Source organism: Mobula hypostoma, chromosome 3 (assembly GCF_963921235.1).
Source record: "Mobula hypostoma chromosome 3, sMobHyp1.1, whole genome shotgun sequence".
Taxonomy (NCBI): domain Eukaryota; kingdom Metazoa; phylum Chordata; class Chondrichthyes; order Myliobatiformes; family Myliobatidae; genus Mobula; species Mobula hypostoma.
In genome coordinates, this window is record NC_086099.1 from 224,313,900 (window position 1) to 224,337,740 (window position 23,841).

At 44.2% G+C, this 23,841-nt stretch overlaps 1 protein-coding gene across 1 annotated transcript in view; it reads left to right on the forward strand.

Annotated features, from left to right (window-relative positions):
* Window positions 1–21,026, forward strand: part of recql4 (RecQ helicase-like 4) — a 104,282-nt gene extending 83,256 nt beyond the window's left edge. The window contains 10 exon segments of the mRNA XM_063044632.1: window positions 1,779–1,980; window positions 4,609–4,886; window positions 6,316–6,453; window positions 7,799–7,976; window positions 11,388–11,517; window positions 11,921–12,093; window positions 12,855–13,041; window positions 15,846–16,005; window positions 17,828–17,936; window positions 20,007–21,026. Of these exon segments, the coding sequence (XP_062900702.1) occupies window positions 1,779–1,980; window positions 4,609–4,886; window positions 6,316–6,453; window positions 7,799–7,976; window positions 11,388–11,517; window positions 11,921–12,093; window positions 12,855–13,041; window positions 15,846–16,005; window positions 17,828–17,936; window positions 20,007–20,131 (1,680 nt within the window). The 3' untranslated portion in view covers window positions 20,132–21,026.
* The last annotated feature ends 2,815 nt before the right edge of the window (window positions 21,027–23,841 follow it).

The following is a 23,841-nucleotide window of genomic DNA, read 5'->3' on the forward strand; positions in this document are numbered from 1 at the left end:
CATCCCTGCCAGCATCTCCTTCCAATTTACTTTGACCAACTCCTCTCTCATACCATTGTAATTTCCCTCACTCCACTGAAATACTGCTACATCAGACTTCACCCTATCAAATTTCAAGTTGAACTCAATCATATTGTGATCACTGTCTCCTTGGGTTCTTTAACTTTAAGCTCCCTAATCACCTCTGGTTCATAACATAACACCCAATCCAGAATAGCTGATCCCCTTGTAGGTTCAACGACAAACTGCTCTAAAAAGCCATCTTGTAGGCATTCAACAAACTCATTGTCTTGAGATCGGTTACCAACCCGATTTTCCCAATCAATGTGCATGTTGAAATCTCCCATGACTATCATAACTTTGTCTTTTTGACACGCCTTTTCTATACCCTGTTGTAATCTGTGGTCAACAACCCAACTACTGTTGGGAGGCCATCAGGGTCCTTTTACCCTTGCAGTTTCTTAACTCAACCTACAAGGATTCAATATCTCAAACAACAGGAATTCTGCAGATGCTGGAAATTCAAGCAACACACATCAAAGTTGCTGGTGAATGCAGCAGGCCAGGCAGCATCTCTAGGAAGAGGTACAGTCGACGTTTCAGGCCGAGACCCTTCGTCAGGACCCTGTACCTCTTCCTAAGGATTCAATATCTTCTGATTTTATGTCATATCTTTCTACTGATTTGATGCCATTATTTACCAGTAGACCCACGCTACCTCCTCTGCCTTTCCTATCCCTCCAATACAATGTGTAACCTTAGACATTCAGCTCCCAACTACAACCATCCTTCAGCCACGATTCAGTGATGGCCACAACATCATACCTGACAATCTGTAATAGTGCAGCAATTTCTTATTTCTTATACTCCATGCAATGAGATATAACACTTTGAGTGCTGTTTTTGCTACCCTTTTTGATCCTGCATCCCTAGTGCACTGGTACTGACTATCTAGTATGTTGGCAGGGCATAAAATTGCTTTCTTTCTCTGTGCAGGTCTCTATAAGCAAATTCAAAAGCATATTATGCCCTGTACTTGGTGTGGGCACTTTGAGTGGACTGTTTAAGAGGATGTTGGAGGAAGTATTGTTAATGTACAATGAAAGGAATGGTAGACAAGGTGGCATTCTCAGACAGAGTATAAGAAGACAAGTTAAATAAGATCAAGAGTTATAGTGGTAGAAATTAGATAAGCATTCAGGAAAATTAAACAGGCTTACGAAGCTGGACGGTGGGGATCTTTGATGATGGATGCTGCTTTCTTGCAGCACTCCATGTAAATGATGGGGAGAGCTTTGCCTGTGACGGACCGGGCGGTATCCACCAGTTCTTAAGGGGAATGGAGGAAGAAGGAAGGGGTGGTAAAGATGTGTTTGGTGGTAGGATCTCAAAGCTGATGGTGGAAGTTGCAGAGAGTGATCTGCTGGGTGCAGATCATGCGGTGGTAGGTAAGGACTAGAGAAACTCTATCTCTCCCTGTTAAGGCAGCGGGAAGATTGGGTGAGGGTGGATGTCTGGGAAATAACAGAGATGCGGGTGAGGGTAGCATCAATGGTGGAGGAATAGAGACTGCCCTTTGACAGGAGGACATCTCTGATGTTCCGGACATATTAAATTTGACTATATTAACTGAAGTTATGACATTTCCAGGGCCATAGATTTAAGGAGTTAGATCACATGTGGATTGGTCTAGAGTAGGTACCTGGTCCACTCCTGCTGCTGTACTGTGTTGTCTGTTGATGCACCAGCTTTCAGTAAATACTTGATTCCTTGCCTAGGCCCTGGTGACTTTGATCCAAGGTGAGCGGTTTGCCTCCTTGGACTCCATTATTGTCTACTGTACTCGGCGGGAGGAGACATCTCGCATTGCCGCCCTGCTTCGGACCTGCCTTCAGGGAGTAACGCTGAAGGAGCCAACGTCAGAACCGAATAAGGGTAGGATGCCTGAAGAACTCATAGCGGAAAGGAAGAAAGCAGTGGGTAAGTCCACCAGACCCCTGGAGCAGGAGATAACGAGGAAAGAATCAGAATCCGGTTTAATAAGTAGTGCAAGGGAGAGAGCAAAAATAGTAAGGTAGTGTTCATAGGTTCGTGGACTATTCAAAAATAAGACCATAGAACATAGGAGTACATTAAGCCATTTGATCCATTGCGGCTACTCTGGCATTCTATCAACCTCCGCTTTAAGTATATGCAACGATTTGGCCTTCCGCCGATTCACCTTTCTGGCTAAAGAAATCCCTCCTCATATCTGTTCTACAGGGATGTCCTTGTATTCTGAGGCTGTGCCCTCTAGTTCTGTATCTTATCGATTGAATCGGCAATTTTCTGGAACTGAATTGAAATTTCCGCACGAATCAGCTCCGTAACAGAGGTTGAAATTTCCCTTTGAATTAACTCCGATATAGCTTTCAAAGTCACCGGTGGTTCAGTCGGAGGGAAATCGGTACCTTTCGGTTTAACCGGAGGTTTGCCATCCTTCCCGTTTTTCCCATTCTTAGACATAGCAAATCTTAAATGCATCCAGTTATCGAAGAGCCCAATTTAATTCAAAGTATTGTAAAAGTTGATGCCTTAATGGTTACTTAAAATATAGCTGATCAGAAGAAAGAAAACTCAGAGGTAATGGAGCGAGTCAAGAACGCGACTTCACTCCATGAGCGCTACCGGAAGTCCCTCCCAGTTCTGGATACCCCCACCATGGGAAACATCCTCTCCACATCCACCTTATCTAGTCCTTTCAGTATTTGGTAAGTTTCAATGAAATCCTCCCGCATTCTTCTAAATTCCAGTGAGTAACGGCCTAAAGCTCCCAAATGCTCCTCATATGTTAACCCTTTCATTCCCGATGGGGCAGTTGCTGCTCTGAAGGGAAAGGAGAATGTGATTAGCTGAATGGGCTTGTACCCATTTTGCGATAAACCGGCAGAATGAGCAACGAGCACTACTCAGGTGTTGGAATCCTGAGCTCATGGACTAGAAGGTAATAAATGGACGCTGACAGGAAGGAGGGAGAGAGAAAACTGGGTCGATACTGTGGTCTGCCAATTCTTAATTCAAAGATCAATCAATTTTGGGGTGCTAATAGGGCAGGTAGGTTGGCATTTAAGTTCAGCGAGCACCTTATTGAACTATGGAGCAGACAGCACATCGTCAGACTGTGTTGGTCATTGACACAAACGATGGATCTCATTGTATGTTTCAAAGGTCGAAGTAAATTTATTATCAAAGGACGTACTGTATATGTCACTGAGATTAATTTTCTTGCAAGCATTTACAGGAAAATAAAGAAATATAATAGAATCTATGAAACATTGGACATAAAGATTGACAAAAAAAGCTGCAAAAAGACAAACTACAAATAAAAACAAACAATAATAATTAATAAATAATACTGAGATGAGTTGTAGAGTTTTGATGTGCATGTGACAAATAAAGCTAATTTTTATCTTTTAATAGCAAGCCTCAGTTGTTAATTCCCATGTAAACCAGTTCCAGATGCAGAGTGAACTTTGCATAGAACATAGAACAGTGCAGCATAGTACAGGCCAGTTGGTGGACAATGCCACAGGTTCTTCTGGGTCCTAAATGCTTTACCCTGTATCGCCCACCCCGCCAGCCAGAGGAAGTGTCCTTTCCACATCCAGTAGGTTGAGACCTATCAGAATTTTGTGAAGAATTCATTCCGGCCTCCCAACTGCTTCAGCTGTAGAATATATTGCCTGGAAGATAGTTCTGAGCCTCTGCAAAGCATGCATCTGGAAAAGTGTGAAGTGATACAGTTTGGAAACTTAAACCTGAATGCAGGACATAGGGTTATTGGCAAAATTCTTAACAATGTGGAGGAACAGAAGGATCCATAGATCTCTCAAAGTTGCAGCAGTAGCTGATTGGATGGTTAAATGGGTTAGTCTTAATTAATCTGCGATTGAGATTAAATCTGGTTAGACCACTCTTGGGAGCATAGTGTTCAGTCACGGTCCCTCATTTTGGAAGCACATGAAAGCTTTATAGAGGGTCCAGGGGAGATTTACCAGGATGCTGTCTGGATTAGAAAACATGTCTATGAGGATAGATTGAGCGAGACAGAACTTTTCTCTTTGGAGTGACGGAGGATGAGAGGTGATTTGATAGAGGTGTGTAAGATTGAGTAGATAGCCAGAGACTTTTCCCCAGGGCAGAAATGGCTAATGCAAGGGGGCATCATTGTAAGGCGGTTGGAGGAAAGTATGGGGGGGGGGGATGTCAGAGGCAGGCTTTTTTTTTTACACAGAATGGTGAGTGCATGGAATTCGCTGCCGGGAGCGCTGGTAGAGACAGATACATTAGGGACATTTAAGAGTCTCTTAAATAAGCTCCAGTTTTTCCTTCGTCTATGTGCCTGTGTGGAAGGGAAAGGTTAGATTGATCTGGAGTAGGATAAAGGGTCGGTACAACATTTTGTATCATATTGTATGGCAGAACAGGTTCGAAGAACTTTGGCTTTGTGTTTCTGTTTTTTAGATACTAATTGCATTATAATGGGTACACATTCCTTTTTTTCTTTCAATGAAGGTTATCAATGGAGAAATTTCCTTGTTTAATCTTTCTTTCTGTGAAACTACTAAGCCAGGAGGAAGGTGAGGCAGCCTTTAAAGTGGATTGTCGATTGCTACCATGCTGGAATGTCTGCAAGCGAGCGAAGGAGAATCCAGAACAACTTCATGAGCGGGCAGCTACGGATTGTTGTGGCCACAGTGGCATTTGGCATGGGCTTGGATAAGTCCGACGTCCGAGGGATCATTCACTACAATATGCCAAAGAGCTTTGAGAGCTACGTGCAGGAGATCGGCCGGGCTGGGAGAGATGGAAAACCAGCCCATTGCCACCTTTTCCTCGACCCAGAGGTGGGGAACTGATTCTCAGTACCAAAAACTCTGAACCCTCTGACTTGTTCAGCACCCTCCCTGGAATATCAAAATCTAGTTTATTATAGAACATAGAACAGTACACCACCGCACAGGCCCTTCGGCCCATAATGTTGTGCCAACCTTTTAACCTATTCCAAGTTCAATCTAACCCTTCCCTCCACGTAGCCTTCCATTTTTTCTTTCATCCATGTGTCTATCTAAGAGTCTCTTAAATGTCCCTAATATATCTGCTTCTACCACCACCCCTGACCTCTGTTCCTAACCCCTAGCAATCCTCAATTAAAAAATGTGTTTCCTCCCTCTTTCATAGACCTCTATTTTTCTAAACATCAAAGCCTGTAATGGGAGAGAGCTGGAGTGTGAGGCCTCTAAGTAATTTCCTTCCCTCCCTCATAGTCCTCCATTTTTCTTTCATCATGAGCCTATCTAAGAGTCTTTTAAATGTCTGTAATGCCTCTACTACTGTGTTCTATGTACCCACCAGTCTCTATGTATACCTCTGACATTTTCCCAATACTTTCCTCCAATCACCCTCAAATTATGCCCTCTCTTATTTGTCATTGCCGCCCTGGGAAAATGCCTCTGGCTTTCCACTCTTGTCTATGCTTCTTATCATCTTGTACACCTCTTCCAAGTCATCTCTCATCTGCCTTCGCTTCAAAGGCAAAAGCCCTAAATCACTCAACATAGGAGCACAGAGGGCAATGGACCGAATGTTTGGTGATTGGGCTATGTACAGAAGGGTGCTCACTGGTCAGCAGGGGTGAATAGGACCGAATGGACTATTTCTGTGCTGTTCGACTCAATGAAATGTTCTCCAGTTGGACGAGAAAGCAGATTGCTGTTGACTGGTGGAGAAGGTGGTAACTCTACTGGGGACCATGTTTAAAAAAGTGGCAGCAGAGGCAATGTGCTGAATTGTCCATTTGAAAGTCAGTAAAATGTGTGTTGTACTGTGGAAAACTGAAGAAGGATTTAGTTTTGTTTTGTGCACATGTGCATTTTCACCACTGAACTGTCAACCATATGACATAGAACCATTCGGCCTACTGAGCCTCCTCCGCCATACAATCATGGCTGGTTTATCACCCCTCTCAATCTTATTCTCCTGCTTTCTCTGACACCCTTACTAAACTAGAACCTATCAACCTCTGCTTTAAATATACCCAATGACTTGGCAACCACTGTCATTTGTGGAAATGAATTGTGCAGAATCACTGCTCTCTGACTAAAGAAATTCCTCCTCATCTCTGTTCTAAAGGAATGTATAATGAGGCTGTGAACTATGGTTCCAGACTCCACCACTATTGGTAACATCCTCCCCACGTCCACTCTATCTAGGCCTTTAAGTATTTGTTTTGATATTTCAACAATGGAATCACACTATTCATCACCTTGTGCACAGGGCGAGGATATGAATGAGCTGAGACGGCACATCTACGCTGACACTGTGGATTATTACACTGTCAAGAAACTGGTCCAGAAAGTATTTCCTCCCTGCAAGTGCCGTGACGTCCACCAGAAATGGCAGGACATCAACAGCGTAAGTCAAACAAGCTAGTAGGCAGCATTTCCCTTTGATTTCAATTATAAATAAATCTTCCTAATTAATATATTTATGTTAATTTTTAAAATTTAGTTCAGTTTGCATGTTCATTTTTATATAACATTTGAAACAAAATCCCACTACACATGGGAGACCATATGACATAGGAACAGAATTAGGTCGTTGGGCTGAAATGAGTAAGCTTCACCATTCAGTCAGGGCTGATTTATGATCACTGTCAACCCCATTCTCCTGGTTTCTCCCCATAACCTTTGAGGCCTTTACTAACCAAGATCCTATCAACTTCCGCTTGAAATATACCCAATGATTTGGCCTCGTTCATGTGCAATATTTTTATAGGGTGAGTATAGATGTATACTTTGACGATAAATTTACATTGAGCTTTGAGAATGATAAGAGTTTACTGCTGATTTTAGTGGCCCTATGAAGGAACAATCCTTAATTTTCTGGTTTATACCCGCCGAATTTTATTATATCATTTACAGCTCTAAATGTGATATAGGTCTATACGATCATGATAGGCTATCAGATTAGTTTAATGGTAAAATATTTGTATTATGTTTAAATTGCTGGATTAGTAACTAAAGACTTAGGTTACTTATCTGAGACTGAATTCAAATCCCACCACCAAGGCTGAAAAACTTAAATTCCCATATTAAATAAATCCGAAATGAAAGTTAGCATTGCTAAAAAAAAAAAGGCAGTATGGTAGCGTAGCAGTAAGCTCAACTCTTTACGGGGCCAGCGGTCACTAATCAGTGTTCAATTCTCTCCGCTGCCCATAAGGAAGTTGTACATTCTCCCTATGGTCATTTGGGTTTTCTCTGGATGTTCCGGTTTCCTCTCTCACATTCCAAGGATGTACGGGTTAGCGTTAGTGTACGAGATGAATGTTGTGCGCATTCTATGTGTCGCTGGAAGCATGATGACACTCATGGGCTGTCTCCCAGCACAGTCGTCAGGATTGTGTTGGTCATTAATGCAAACAAGGCATTTCACACTATGATGTACGTGTGACAAATAAAGCTAATCTTTAATCTTTATTCGTCAGTGCTAATCTACCAACATTCCCGCATCTGGTCAGTGTGTGACTCAACCACAGCAGTCATAGAGTCAAACAGCATGGATACAAGCCATTCGGCCCATCATGTCCATGGTGGCCAATGGCAGCTTGTTTCATGTACCCATCACCTTGCATGTGGAAAACCTGCCCCTCATGTCCCCTTTTAATCTTTACCCCCTTTAACCTCAAACTTAAGTCCTCTAATTTTAGACTCTGGTACCCTGGGAAAGAGACTGTGCCCATATTTTCCTCCAACAGTGTGGGGAAATTGCAGACGATGAGATGATGGACATCCCTGACCCATCTGATGAGGTGTCCCTGGAGGAAAGTCAGCCTTTCAAAGAAGATGACAGGACTCTTCTAAGGATCTGCCCCAAGCACGGGAGAGCATTGCCGATACAGAAGACAGTGGAAATGTTGGATATCCGGGAAGAAGGTAAGCAGCTGGACTTAATATTTTAGGAATTACATCTGACTTTCACAACTTCATCAATTTTCATGTCATCTACAGACAATAATCAAATGACTGCATTTGTATCCAAGTTATTAATATATTTAAATGCAAGAAGTATCGCAGGAAAGGCAGACAATGGTCTGAAGATGGTTTACAAACAAAGGCAATGTGTAGTGAGGAGAGGCTGTTGATAGGGCAAAAATACAGTCAATGGGGTGAGTTGCAAGTAAAAGGCAGACAAACGGTAAAGGGTGAATACAGGACTGAATGTGTTGTATCGGAATGCACAGAATAAGGTAGATGAACTTGCAGCACAGCTGAAGGTTAGCAGATATGATGTTGTAAGCATCACTGAATCATGGCTGAAAGATTACAGCTGAGACGTTAATGTCCAAGGATATATGTTGCATCTGAAGGACAGATAGGAAGGCAGAGGAGGTGATGTTGCTCTGTTGGTAAAAAATGAAATCAAATCATTTTAAGGAGATGACATAGGTTCAGGAAGTATTAAATCATTGTAGATAGGGCTAAGGAACTGCAAGGATAAAAAGACCCTGATGGGAGTTGTATACAGACCCCCAAACAGTAGTAAGGATCTGGCCTACAAATTACAATGGGAGATAGAAAACGCACGCCAAAAGGGCAATGTTACAATAGTCATGGGGGATTTCAAAATGCAGGTAGATTGGAAAAATCGGGTTGGTGTTCGATTCCAGGAAGGGGATTTTCTAGAGTGCCCACAGGATTGCTCTTTAGAGCAACTCGTGGTTGAGCCTGCTAGGGGATCAGCTATTCTGGATTGGATGTTGTACAATGAACCAGAATTGATTAGGGAGCTTAAGGTAAAAGAACCCTCAGGGAAAAGAGATCATAATATGATCAAATTCACCCTGAAATCTGAGAAGGAGAAGCTAAAGTCGGATGCATCAGTATTACAGTGGAGTAACAAGAATTACAGAGGCACGAGAGAGGAGTTGGCCAGAATTGATTGGAAAGGAACACTGGCAGGGATGACGGCAGAGCAGCAATGGCTGGAATTTCTGGAAGCAATTCAGAAGGCACATGATATATACATCCCAAAGATGAAGTCATATTCTAAAGGCAAGATGACACAACCATGGCTAACAAGGGAAGTCAAAGCCAACATAAAAGCCAAGAAGAGGGCATATAATAGAGCAAAAATTAGAGGAAAGTTAAGGATTGGAAAGCTTTTAAAAACCAGTGCAATACACTAGCAGTATGTTTGAAGTTCCAGATGTCAGTGGTCATGAACTGTGTGAAGTTACCATATCTAGGGAGAAGGCTCTTGAGAAACTGAAAGGTAGGTAAGTCACTTGGACCAGATGGTGGACAGCCTAGAATTCTGAAAGAGATCCTGAAAATATTAGTAATGATCTTTCAAGAATTACCAGATTCTAGAATGGTTCTGGAAACTGGAAAATTGCATATGTCGCTCCACTCTCAAGAAGGGAGAGAGGCAGAAGAAAGGAAACTATAGGCCAGTTAGTCTGACCTCAATGGTTGGGAAGATGTTGGAGTTGATTATTGAGGTTGAGGTCTCAGGGTTCTTGGAGACGCATGATAAAATATGCCGTAGTCAGCATGGTTTCCTCAAGGGAAAGTCTTGCTTGACATAGCTGTTGGAATTCTTTGAAGAAATAACAAGCAGGATGGACAAAAGAGAATTGGTTGATGTTGTGTATTTGGATTTTCAGAAGGTCTTTGACAAGGTGCCACACATAAGGCTGCTTAACAAACTACAAGCCCATGGTATTACAGGAAAGATTCTAGCATGGATAAGATATGGTTGATTGGCAGGAAGCAAAGAATGGGAATAAAGGGAGCCTTTTCTGGTTGGCTGCCTGTTCCACAGGGGTCTGTGTTGTGACCAATTCTTTTTACGTTATTCTCAATGATTTGGATGATGGAATTGATGGCTTTGTTGCAAAGTTTGCAGATGATATGAAGATAGGTGGAGGGGCAGGTATTTTTGAAGCAGTAGAGAGGTTACAGAAGATTTAGGTTAGGAGAATGGCCAAAGAAACGGCAGATGGAATACAGTATCAGGAAGTGTATGGTCATGCATTTGGTAGAAGAAATTAAAGGGTTGACTATTTTCTAAATGGAGAGAAAATACAAAAAACTGAGGTGCAAAGGGACTTGCTAGACATTGTGCAGGATTCCCTAAGGGTTAATTTGCAGTTTGAGTCGATGGTGAGGAAGGCAAATGCAATGTTAGCATTCATTTCAAGAGGACTAGAATATAAAAGCAAGGATGTAATGCTGAGACTTTAAAAGCACTGGTAAGGCCTCACTTGTAGTATTGTGAGCAATTTTGGCCCCCTTATCTCAGAAAGAATGTGCTGAAACTGGAGAGAGTTCAAAGGAGGTTCATGAAAATGATTCCAGTATTGATTGGCTTGTCGTATGAAGGGGGTCTGATGGCTCTGAGCCTGTATTCACCAGAATTCAGAAGAATGGGGGTGACCTCATTGAAACCTATTGAATGGTGAGAGGCCTTGAGAGTGGATGTGGAGAGGATGTTTCCTGTGATGGGAGAGTTTTAAGACCAGAGACACAGCCTCAGAGGTCCCAGCACTGATCACAGCGTGGTGACATCCTTGGATTGTCATCAACACAAACAATGCATTTTACTCTGTTTTTATGTACCTGTGACAAATAAAGTTGGCCTTTTAAAACAGGATGTTCATTAATTATTCCACATCAATTTTCCTGGGGTCAAATTTCTGCATTTAAACAACTTATATTCAATATAAAAGTGAGCTAAGGAAACCGACCTGATTAGGATCCGTTTTCTGATGTTATACTCCTGTGTTGTGTGAGAGTGTAATTTTAATTCCAGTTCCCATTCCTGTTCCGACGAGTTGGTCCGTGGCCTGCTCGTGTGCCAGGATGAAGTGTCCCTCGAGGTGGAGGAGCTACACCTTACAGTCTGTCTTGGTAGCCTCCCACCTGATGGCATGAATACTAATTTCTCCTTCCGGTAAACAAATTTAACTCCCCCTCACCTTCCTCTTATTACCCACTCTGACCTTCTCACGTCTATTACTTCCACCGGGTTCTCTTCTCCTTCCTTTTCTCCTATGATCCACTCTCCTCTCCTATCAGATTCTCACCAACCTCGTTTCACTATCACCTTCCAGCTAACCTCCTTCCTTTCCCGCCACCTTTTAATTCAGGCATCTTCCCCCTTTCTTCTCGGTCCAGAAGAAGGGACTCCTCCACCCAAAACGTTGACTATTTATTTCCATAGATGCTGTCTGACCTGCTGGGTTCCTCCTGCACTTTGTGTGTGTTGTCAGGGAGAGTGGTGTTTGATCGAATGAGCAGTTTTTCAGTGCTGTGGTAACTCCTATGCACTTTGTTCTGCAGGGATTGAGACTTTGCTGTGCTACTTGGAGCTTCACCCCCAACACTGGCTGGAACTGATCTACCCAACCTATTCAAACTGTCGCCTCACCTGTTACAATGGACCCTTACAGCTCAGAGCCGTGGCAAGAAGGTAGGCATTGTCCCTTCATCAGGGTCTCGGCCTGAAATCTGGACTATTTATTCCTCTTCGTAGATGCTCCCGCACCTAATGGGTTTCTCCAACATTTTGTGTGTGCTACTCTGGCTTTTTAGCATCTGCAGAATCTCATGTTTTATGATGTTGTCCCTGCTCTGTTAGGAGATAATAGGAAAAACCTGCAGAGTTGGGCATTGTGAATTGTAAACCATAATTCTATTAGTTCTAAAATAGTCGTGGAAAAAATTAGGGTTGGTCCACAAGATGAACTTACTTATTCTAGGTAATTTGTCCATTTTATGATTTTTTTGTCCCATGAGAAATTTGTTGCTTGTGAAGTAACTGAGCACATTGATGGTTTGATAGCCCAGGTGACAATTCACATCTTTGTTTGAAGGTGTCCTGCTGTGGCCGCGGTGCTTGCCAAAGCCCAGTTGTCCGGCGTCGATCATTCCCACTCCAGTTCAATAGAATTTGATGTGGTGGAGCTGGCGGATTCAATGGGATGGGAGCTGCTCACAGTCAAACGAGAACTAAGGCAACTACAGTGGATGACTGATTGCAGACAAGGTGAATACCCAGGAGGCTTAGTTGGGTTCAGCCAGTGTCTATTTGTCATATCTCTGAGATTACATTCCATAATTTTCATATCTCAGGCTGTGAAATAACTCAGTATGTTCTCTCCATGGATTTCTGACCTTTCCTTGTGATTCTTTCAACAACCACTAACCTATTGTTTGTCCTTGCAATTTGTTTCCAACTGACGCCACGAAGTCCTTTACCACAGGAGCCTGGGGTACATCCTCCTACTTGGGATACAGAGACGGTCACAGACTCAGGTTGCTGGCAGTGTAATAGCATTACGCTAACCGCTACACGACGTTATAAAATATGTTATATATATTTCCATATGAGCACCACCCTTGGGTCCCTTTTTAATCTTTCCCTTCTCACCTTAAACCTATGTCCCCTGGTTTTAGTTTTTCCCAACCCCAGGGAAAGCATACATTTCTGTAGTTTCACCTTTTATTGTCTTGTACCTATCAGAGATCTCTAGTTGTTCTTCCAGTGGGTGTAGGCAAAACACTCTTCATCTCTCCTCAGAGTGTAACCATCTCTTCCAGGAATTGGTCCCAGTTGTGGCCTCTTTGAGCTGTCAGTTACGCGTTTCTCCAGGAGATCCATCAACTTCAGTCAGGCCCCCTGATTCTGGGCTTCCTCATGGCAAAGCCTTTTTCCCTTTGGCAAAATCTCAGGAACTGCCCCACCTTGGGGTCATCTTTTGTTCACTCAGGCATCTGCTATTCCTCCTGCTCTGATTTTTTTTCTAGGAATTCCGGGCACTGGGAAGAGCGGAGTACTGGTGGAGTTCAGCGACCTTGCCTTCCACTTCCGGTCCTATGGAGATCTCAACCACCAGGAACTGGATGGGATCTGTGAATTCCTGCACCAGCGGGTCCTGTCCCACGAGAAGTCTGCCCTGCTCTCCCTCAAGGCTTCCTTCAAGTCTTTTCACAGGTGAGGGTGGTGCTCCTCCGAGAGGGATGCTGGCTACGAGTGAGAGGCTGCAGAGATAAATGTAGCTTTCTGTGGGGTTAGTGTGATGAATGGGTGTCAGTGCAACTGTATGACTTCCTCTGTTGAAGTTGGCATAGAACAGCACATTGCAGGAGCAGAACAACTGCTCATTAATGCAAGTATCTAATCAGCCAGTCATGTGGCAGCAATTCAATGCATAAAGGCATGCAGACATGGTCAAGAGGTTCAGTTGTTCAGACCAAACATCAGAATGGGGAGGAAGTGGGATCGAAGTGACTTTGACCATGGAATGATTGTTGGTGCCAGACAGGGTGGTTTGAGTATCTTAGAAACTGCTGATCTCCTGGGATTTTCATGCACAACATCCTCTAGAGTTTACAGTGAATGGTGCTAAAAGCATCCAGTGAACAGCAGTTCTATGGGCAAAAATGCCTTTTTAATGAGAGAGGTGAGAGAACAATGGCCAAACTGGTTCAAGCTGACAGGAAGGCAACAGTAACTCGGATAACTACATTTTACAACAGTGGTGTGCAGAAGAGCATTTCTGAACACACAACATGTCGCACCTTGAAGTGGATGGGCTACGGCAGCACCCTAACAAGCTGCATCACTGCATGGGATGTAAACTGCGCTTTGACAGACAGGCAGGCTCCTACAACAGGTAGTCAAAACTGTCTGACACATCATCGGCACTAGCCTGCCCGGCATCAAGGACAAATATACAGAAAGGTTCTGGAATGGGCCAGTAACATCATGAAGGGTCCCACCCACCCGGTTCATGAATATAAACAATTACTTTCCCCAAGCAGTAAGGCTGATCAACATTTCCACCTACTAACCCATCCCTCCACATTCCCAACCACCACTACTTTATCATTGTAGGGCATTGAGGAATGCAGTAGAACAGAGGGATCTAGGAATAATGGTGCATAGTTCCCTGAAGATGGAATCTCATGTGGATAGGGTGGTGAAGAAAGCTTTTGGTATGCTGGCCTTTATAAATCAGAGCATTGAGTATAGGAGTTGGGATGTAATGTTAAAATTGTACAAGGCATTGGTGAAGCCAAATTTGGAGTATTGTGTACAGTTCTGGTCACCGAATTATAGGAAAGATGTCAACAAGATAGAGTACAGAGGAGATTTACAAGAATGTTACCTGGGTTTCAGCACCTAAGTTACAGAGAAAGGTTGAACAAGTTAGGTCTTTATTCTTTGGAGCATAGAAGGTTGAGGGGGGACTTGATAGAGGTATTTAAAATTATGAGGGAGATTGATAGAGTTGACGTGGATAGGCTTTTTCCATTGAGAGTAGGGGAGATTCAAACAAGAGGACATGAGTTGAGAGTTAAAGGGCAAAAGTTTAGGGGTAACATGAGGGGGAACTTCTTTACTCAGAGAGTGGTAGCTGTGTGGAACGAGCTTCCAGTAGAAGTGGTAGAGGCAGGTTCAATTTTGTCATTTAAAAAAAAATTGGCTAGGTATATAGACTGGAAAGGAGTGCAGGGTTATGGGCTGAGTGTCGGTAAAGTAAGCGTTCGGCACGGACTAGAAGGGCCAAGATAGCCTGTTTCCGTGCTGTAATTGTTATGTGGTTATACTTCCTGTCAGAATCACCTTATGTACAGACACTCCTGTGCCCAGCGTCACTTTATGGACATACACTCAATCTATGTATACTGTATAAGCTATCTTATATATGTATATTTATTGTACTTTTTTATTATTTTCTTCTTTTTCTCATTGTGTATTTGTGCTGCATTGGATCCAGAGTAACAGTTATTTCGTTTTCCTTTACACTAGTGTACTGGAAATGACATTAAGCAATCTGGAATCTTGAAAGGTGAAATATTGTGTTTTTGTTTGAGGTCATTAAGGAAGTGGGCGGCTGTCATAAAGTTGCACAGGACCTTGACAAGCCTTCTGGCCCATTGAGTTCATTCTGCCCATTAAGCATCCATTTACACCAGACCCATATTGCCGTCAACTCCCCACCCCCACCTACATGCTGGGGGCGGGGGGGGGTGAAATTTCCATTGGCCAAGTACCCTACCAACCCGCACGTCTTTGGGATGTGGAAGGAAATCAGCATCAGGAGGAAACCCAAAAGTCACGGGGTGAATGTACAAACTCTAGGCAGGATCAGTCCTGGGTCTCGAGCTGTGAGACAGCAGCTCTATCCGCTGCGCCAGTGTGTTATAACAACGAGGATGAGTTAATGGACACTTCCTGCTGTGGCTAGTCATGCTCCTCACTCCCCACCTGCCCGTAATTTGGTGAGGGTTCTCTAGGATGGTGGTAGAAACTGACATTCAGTGAAGTGTTCTAATTCATAAAATATAAAGGTTAGCTTTATTTGTCACGTGTACATTGAAATATACAGTAAAATCCGTCATTGCCCAACACAGTTGAGTATTGTGCTGGGGGCAGCCCACAACTTCGTAACCCTAACTGTATGTCTTTGGAATGAGAGAGGACACGGGGCATCCATTAGAAACTCATACGGTCACACGGAGAGGACATACAAACTCCTTACAGATAGCAGCGAGAATTGAAACCAGATCCCTGCTACTGCAAGGTGTTGTGCTAACCGCTATCCGACCATGCCATCCTTAAAGAGGATGAGTTAATGGACACTTTCTGCCCTGGTTAGGTGGTTAGTCATGCTCCTCATTCCCCCTCTGCTTGTAGTTTGGGGAGAATTCTCTCTGTTGGTGGTATAAGGTCACGGAAGTATTCTCGTTCATGCCTGGGCCTCTCCATTTCTCTGTGTCTCTGTTTTCCAGTGTGGCCTTTAGGAACTGCGGTATGTGTGCCGATGCCATTGACTTGGTGAAGAGCTCACAGTTAAAGCAGTTGCTGAAGGATTACTTTGACCAGAACAACCAGCGTCAACTGGCTACCTACCCAGAACTGGAGGAGGACAATGACCTGGACAGGGTGAAGGTTGGTGCCTACTCTAGGCTTTTGGGTGTTGCCATGGCTAGAAGTGTGCTGACATACGTTACATCTCACTGATGTACTCTGTACAGTTCTAGTCGCCATATTACACCAAGGATTTGCAAATAGAGGATGTGGCTAAGCCTAAATCTATTTACCAGGAAAGAATGGAGACACAAGCAACTGCAGATCCAAGAATTTGAAACAAAGTGCTGGAGGAACTTAGCAGGTCAGGCAGTATCTATGGAGGGAAATGGACAGTCAATGTTTCGGGTCAATGCCCTTCATCTCGACTGTTGTTTCCCTCTATAGATGTCACCAGGAAAGATTTGGGACACAAGTGATACTGGAATCTGGAGCAACAAACAAAGCACACCTCATACTCGCATCTCTACACCCCTCATAAATTTTTATACCTCTATCAAGTCTCCCCTCAGTCTTCCACATTCTAGGGAATAAAGTCCATGTCTTTTCAACCTTTCCCTATAACTCAGGTCCTCTAGTCCCGGCAACATCCTTATAAATTTTCTCTGCACTCTTTCAACCTGAGTTACATTTTCCTCTGGATAGGTGACCAAAACTCCAAGTTAGGCCTCACCAGCGTCTTGTATAACTTCAACATAACATCCCATCTCCGTGAACTCAGTGCATTGATCGATGGAGGCTAATGTGTCAAAAGCTTTCTTTACAACCCGCTCTTACCTGTGACGGCATTTTCAGTTAATTATGGACCTGTATTCCCTGATTTCTCTGTTCTACTGCACTCCTCAGAGCTCTATTTCTCACTACCCCGGTTGGCCCTCCCAAAGTAACATCTCACACTTGTCTGCAAGTGCTATTTTGCAGCACATTTTTCCAGTTGGTCCAGATCCCACTGCAAACTTTGGTAGTCTTCCTCACTGTCCACTACCACCCCCAATCTTGGTGTCATCTGCAAATTTGCTGATCCAATTAACCACATTATCATCCAGATTGGTGATATAGATGACAAACAAAGATGGACCCAGCACCGATCCCTGGGGCACCCCAGGCCTCCAGGAAAAAAAGAGACAACCATCTACTACCACTCTCTGGCTTCTCCCGCAAAGACAATATCTAATCCAATTTACTACCTCATCTTGGAATGGTGAGTGATTGTACCTTCTTGACCAACCTCCCTTGCAAGACCTTCTAAAGTGCTTTACTGATGTCCATGTAAACAATATCCACTGCCTTGCCTTCATCAACTTTCCTGGTAAATTCCTTGAAAAATGCTATAAGATTGGTTAAACATGACCTACTATGCACAAAGCCATACTGACTATCTCTAGTCAGTCTGTCTGTCCAAATACTCATATATCTGGTCCCTTAGAATACCTTCCAGTAACTTCAGGCTTCTTGGACTATAATTTCCTGGTTTATTCTTACAGCCTTTCTGAAACAACATTAGCTATCCTCCAATCCTTCAAATCCTCACCTGGTGCTAAGGATGATTTAAATATCTCTGCTAGGGCCCCTGCAATTTTTGCACTTGCCTCCCACAGGGTCTGAAGGAACACCTTGTCACTCCCTGGGGATTTGTCCACCCTGATTTGCCTCAAGAAAGCAAAGCTCCTCCTCTATAATCTGTATAGGAACCGTGACCCCGAAGCTGCTGCTGTGCCTCACTTCCATAGTCTATCAGTATCCCAAGTGCAAAATATCTATTTATGATCTTCCCCCCATTTCCTTTGGCTCCACACATAGTAGTTTCCCTCCATAGGTGCCACGAGGAGAGGTGGGTTGGACTTGGGCTCACACAGGATGAAAGTATTGAACGGCTTTGCCTAAATGTATTTATCTGTTTCAGTTCAGTGACTGGGAGAGTCACATCCGTGCTGACATCCGCCTCCTGTTGTCCCTTCGCCTCGACGAGAAGTTTTCGGGCAGAGCCGTCGCAAGGATATTTCACGGGATTGGTAAAAATAATTGATTTCCATTCCTCTCTTATCAAGATTAGATGAGCTTTATTTGTCACATATACCTCAAAACATACAGTGAAACGTGTTGTTTGCATCGACAGTGAACACAGTCCAAGACTTGTGCTGGGGGCAGCCTGCAAGTATCTCCACACTTCGGGTTTTGACGTAACATGCTCACAACTCGCTCACAACTCACTCACCCTGACCTATACATCTTGAATTGAATTGACTTTTTTTTTACATCCTTCAAATACATGAGGAGTAAAAATCTTTACGTCTGTCTAAATGTGCAGAGTAATTTATAAAAAATAGAACAGTTAATGTAACATAGAAATTACAGTTGTATCAGTGTAAATTAATCAGTCTGATGGTCTGGTGGAAGAAGCTGTCCTGGAGCCTGTTGGTCCTGGCTTTTATGCTGCGGTACCGTTTCCCGGATGGTAATAACTGGAATAGTTTGTGATTGGGGTGACTTGGGTCCCTAGTGATCCTACAGGCCCTTTTTTCACACCTGTCTTTGTAAATGTCCTGCATCATGGGAAGTTCACAACTACAGATGCTCTGGGCTGTCCACACCACTCTCTGAAGAGTCCTGCAATTAAGGGAGGTAGCGTTCCCGTACCAGGCAGTGATGCAGCCAGTCAGGATGCTCTCAATTGTGCTCCTATAGAAAGTTCTTAGGATTTAGGGGCCCATACCGAACTTCCTCAATCGTCTGAGGTGAAAGAGGCGTTGTTGTGCCTTTTTCACCACACAGCTGGTGTGTACAGACCACGTGAGGTCCTCAGTGATGTGGATGCCGAGAAACTTAAAGCTATTTACCCTCTCAACCCCAGATCCATTGATGTCAATAGGGGTTAGCCCGTCTCCATTCCTCCTGTAATCCACAACCAGCTCCTTTGTTTTTGTGACATTGAGGGAGAGGTTGCTTTCTTGACACCACTGTGTCAGAGAGATGACTTCTTCCCTGTAGGCCACCTCGTTATTGTTTGAGATTAGGCCAATTAATGTAGTGTAGTTAATTAGCAGATGAGAGCTGTGGGTGGTGACACAGTCATGGGTATACAGGGAGTAAAGGAGGGGGATTAGTACACAGCCCTGAGGGGCAGAGGTGAGGGAACCCACTCTTACCACCTGCCAGCGATCTGACAGGAAGTCGAGGATCCAGCTGCACAAGTCAGGGTCAAGGCTGAGGGTCTCTGAGCTTCTTGTCGAGCCTGGATGGAATTATGGTGTTGAATGCTGAACTGTAGTCCAAGAACAGCATTCTCACATAAGCATCCTTCTTCTCCAGATGTGTAAGGACAGTATGTAGAGCAGTGGCTATTGCATCATCTATCGATCGGTTGTGGCGGTAGGGGAGTTTGGGTGGTAGCTTTGGAACGTGGGAGGAAACTGAGCACCCAGAGTAAACACACATGGTCACAGGGACCACACACCCAATCCAGACCTGATCCTCTCCTGGGTTCAACCACGAGCTGCTCTAAAAAGCCATCTTGTAGCCACTCTGGAAATTCCCCCTCCTGTAATCATGCACTAACCTTATTTTCCCAATCTACCTGCATATTGAAGTCCCCCATGACTATTGTAACATTGCCCTTTTGGCATGCATTTTCTAGCTCCTGTTGTAATTTGTGGGCCACATCCTTACTACCATTTAGGGGTTTGCATACAACTTCCATCAGGGTCTTTTTACCCCTGCAGTTCCTTGGCCGTATCCACAGTTGATTCAACACCTTCTGACCCTATGTCACCTCTTTCTGATGATTTGATTTCATTTTTTACAAACTGAGCAATGCCGTCCCCTCTGTCTTCCTGCTGCTCCTTTCAATGTGTATCCTTGGGCATTAAGCTCCCAGCTCTAATCTTTCAGCCATGGTTCATTGATTTAAGAGATGTTCAGAGAGGCACATGTGGAAAGATATGCATATTGTGTGGGGGGAAGAGATTAGTTGGCTATTTGATTACTCATTTAATTGGATCAGCAAAACATTGGGGGCTGAAGGGCCTGTTCCTGTGTTGTACTGGTACTATTATTAACTCTTTCCTGACCACGTCCCTCCACAGAGAGTCCCTGCTATCCAGCTAAGGTTTATGGACGGGATCGAAGATTCTGGCGAAAGTATCTCAAATTTGACTTCAATCAAATAATACAGATTGCAACAGAGGAAATAATTGCGATGAAATGCTGAGGGATGCCCATTGCGAAGGATTCTGCAATGTCTAACAGTACTGGCAGCTGCAGTAAATGTTCTGCGAGTTTGCTGAGGGGTTTGGCAGCAGTCTTCAGAGGTGGTAATACAGGTGATTTCAGAGAGCTGGACGCTTCCTCACCTCCACTTTGTAGTAACTAACGAATTGCGACAGTGACTCCTGTTCTCTTCTGTCCATCCACCCGCAAAAAAGGCAAAGGAACATCAGTGGAAGCAAGACCCACCTTGGTCAGGATGGAGCAGGAGGAAGGATCCTGATAAAGTGGAAATTGTCAGTGAGACTCTGGTTCCATCCTGGCCACCTGACCGATGGTATCTGGTGAGGTGTGGGTCAGATCGGGAGCTGAGGGGTAACATGGCACAGCCTCCAGCAACAGGTCCCAGCTTCTGATCAAAATGTGTGTTGTAATGGTGAAACGACATCACTGTGTAGTTGGCAGGAACTATTAAAAAGAGGAAAACACAATGAAATACAAGCTAATTTTATCGCGAACAGATCTTCCATCTGAAGTGCTGAGGCATAGATTCAAATCAAAAAACATTCTACACGTAGAAATATCTTCCTTTTCTCCTCAATTTGGACAGTTATTTTTAATAATCTTTTTAAGAATAAAGAGTTTTTAAAAGCCTCATGATCTCTTCCAGCTTTGTTTATTCAGTTGCCTCCTTCACTGTGGTAACAGAGAGACAGTATGAATGTGTGTGAATAGAACAAACAGCAAAGTGTCTGAAGACAGCTTGTGTTACAGTGGACTGTCTGCTATTATTTCAGTCGCACCACATGTCCCTCATCTACAAAGTTCTTATGCCTTTGGTAAGCTCTCTCTCAAAAGAAATTGTTTTTGTAGCTTTTTAAATAAATTTTGCTATGATTGTTTTCTCTCTTTCAGCAATGGTTTTTGTATAGAAACATAGAAAATAGGTGCAGGAGTAGGCCGTTCGGCCCTTCAAGCCTGCACCGCCATTTATTATGATCATGGCTGATCATCCAACTCAGAACCCCGCCCCAGCCTTCCCTCCATACCCCCTGACCCCTGTAGCCACAAGGGCCATATCTAACTCCCTCTTAAATATAGCCAATGAACTGGCCTCAACAGTTTGCTGTGGCAGAGAATTCCACAGATTCACCACTCTCTGTGTGAAGAAGTTTTTCCTAATCTCGGTCCTAAAAGGCTTCCCCTCTATCCTCAAACTGTGGCCCCTCGTTCTGGACCTCCCCAACATCGGGAACAATCTTCCCGCATCTAGCCTGTCCAATCCCTTTAGGATCTTATACGTTTCAATCAGAGCCCCCCTCAATCTGCTAAATTCCAACGAGTACAAGCGTCCACAGAATCGCCTATCTGACCCCCTTACTATCGAGTCCCCTATCACAACTGCCCTCCTCTTCCTTGCCCTACCCTTCTGAGCTACAGGGCCAGACTCTGTGCCGGAGGCACGGCCACTGTCACTTCCCCCGGGTAAGCTGTCCCCCCCAACAGTACTCAGACAGGAGTACCAGTTGTTAAGGGGCACAGCCACCGGGGTACTCCCCATCATCTGACTTTTCCCCTTCCCCCTCCTAACCGTGACCCACTTGTCTGCCTCCCATGACCCTGGCGTGACCACCTGCCTTCCACTCCTCTCTATCACCTCCTCGCTCTCCCTGACCAGACGAAGGTCATCGAGCTGCAGCTCCAGTTCCGTAACGCGGTCCCTTAGGAGCTGCATCTCGATGCACTTGGCGCAGATGTAGACGTCCGGGAGGCTTGGAGACTCCAGGGCCTCCCACATCCGACACCGAGAACAGCAAACTGCCCTCACAGTCATAATGCCCCTCTCCTCAAATAGCAACAGAAAATGACTGTCAAACCTTCCTCGCCTCTTCCGCTTCCGCCTAAGCCCGGTGAGCCGAAGCCCTTAAGCCTTCACTCTGCTCCCGGCTCACTACGCTGCCCGCTCTATGAGGCTTTGTTCCTTTTAAATCTGCCACGCTGCACTGCCCGACGTCACACACCTGCGCAGTCCCGCCTCTCTGAAAGCCACTGGAGAAAAAAAATAACGAAAATTTCAAAAATCTCTTTCTCGGCACTCCCACTCAGATTCTCAGACTCCTTCTTCGAATCAGTAGCACTATAGGGCCTTCCAGTGCTTCTCTTCTGGAACTTTAGAATTGACTACTTCCACCTTTCAAGCCTGTTCCGTGTCCCCCAACAATTGAAGCGTTTGAAGGCTCTGGGCCTGTATAGAAGAATGACGGGGGATATCATTGAAATCTATAGAATATAGAAAGGCCTAGATTGAGTGGATGTGGAGAGGATTGTTTCCAGTATTGGGAGAGCCCAAGACCAGCGAGCACAGCTTCTTCAGAGCAGAGATGAGGAGGAATACCTTTAGCCACAGGGCGGTGACTCTCAGAATACCTGAGAGTCTGAATACCTCAGAATTTATATATTTTATATAGTTTTAAAATTTTGGGCTATAGTATTGACTTCGGGCAGATAGAATGTAGAAATCTACAGTACATTACAAGCACTTAAGCCCACACTGTTGTGCCGACCATGTAACCTACTCAAGAAACTGCCGAGAATTTCCCTTCCACATAGCCCTCTATCTTTATAAGCTCTATGTACCTATCTAAGATTCTCTTAAAATACCATAGAACATTACAGCACAGACACAGGCCTTTTGGCCCTTCTTGGCTGTGCCGAACCATTTTTCTGCCTAGTCCCACAGACCTGCAACTGGACCATATCCCTCCACACACCTCCCATCCATGTACCTGTCCAAGTTTTTCTTAAATGTTAAAAGTGAGCCCGCATTTACCACTTCATCTGGCAGCTCATTCCACACTTCCACCACTCTCTATGTGAAGAAGCCCCCCCCCAATGTTCCCTTTAAACTTTTCCCCCTTCACCCTTAACCCATGTCCTCTGGTTTTTTTTCTCAGTGCCTCAGTGGAAAAAGGCTGCTTGCATTCACTCTGTCTATACCCATCATAATTTTATATACCTCTATCAAATCTCCCCTTATTCTTCTGCGCTCCAGGGAATAAAGTCCTAACCTATTCAACCTTTCTCTGTAACTGAGTTTCTCAAGTCCTGGCAACATCCTTGTAAACCTTCTCTGCACTCTTTCAACCTTATTTATATCCTTTCTGTAATTTGGTGACCAAAACTGAACACAATACTCCAGATTCGGCCTCACCAATGCCTTATACAACCTCATCATAACATTCCAGCTCTTATACTCAATACTTTGATTTGTAAAGGCCAATGTACCAAAAGCTCTCTTTACGACCCTATCTACCTGTGACGCCACTTTTAGGGAATTTTGTATCTGTATTCCCAGATCCCTCTGTTCCACTGCACTCCTCAGTGCCTTACCATGAACCCTGTATGTTCTACCTTGGTTTGTCCCTCCAAAGTGCAATACCTCACACTTGTCTGTATTAAGGGGGTCAGATAGGCGATTCTGTGGACGCAGTCCAGAGACCCGGATGGTAGTTTGCCTCCCTGGTGCCAGGGTCTGGGATATTTCTGATCGTGTCCAAGATATCCTGAAGTGGGAGGGTGAGGAGCCAGAGGTCGTGGTACATATAGGTTACCAATGACATAGGTAGGAAAAGGGATGAGGTCCTGAAAGGAGAATATAGGGAGCTAGGAAGGGAGTTGAGAAAAAGGACCGCAAAGGTAGTAATCTCGGGATTA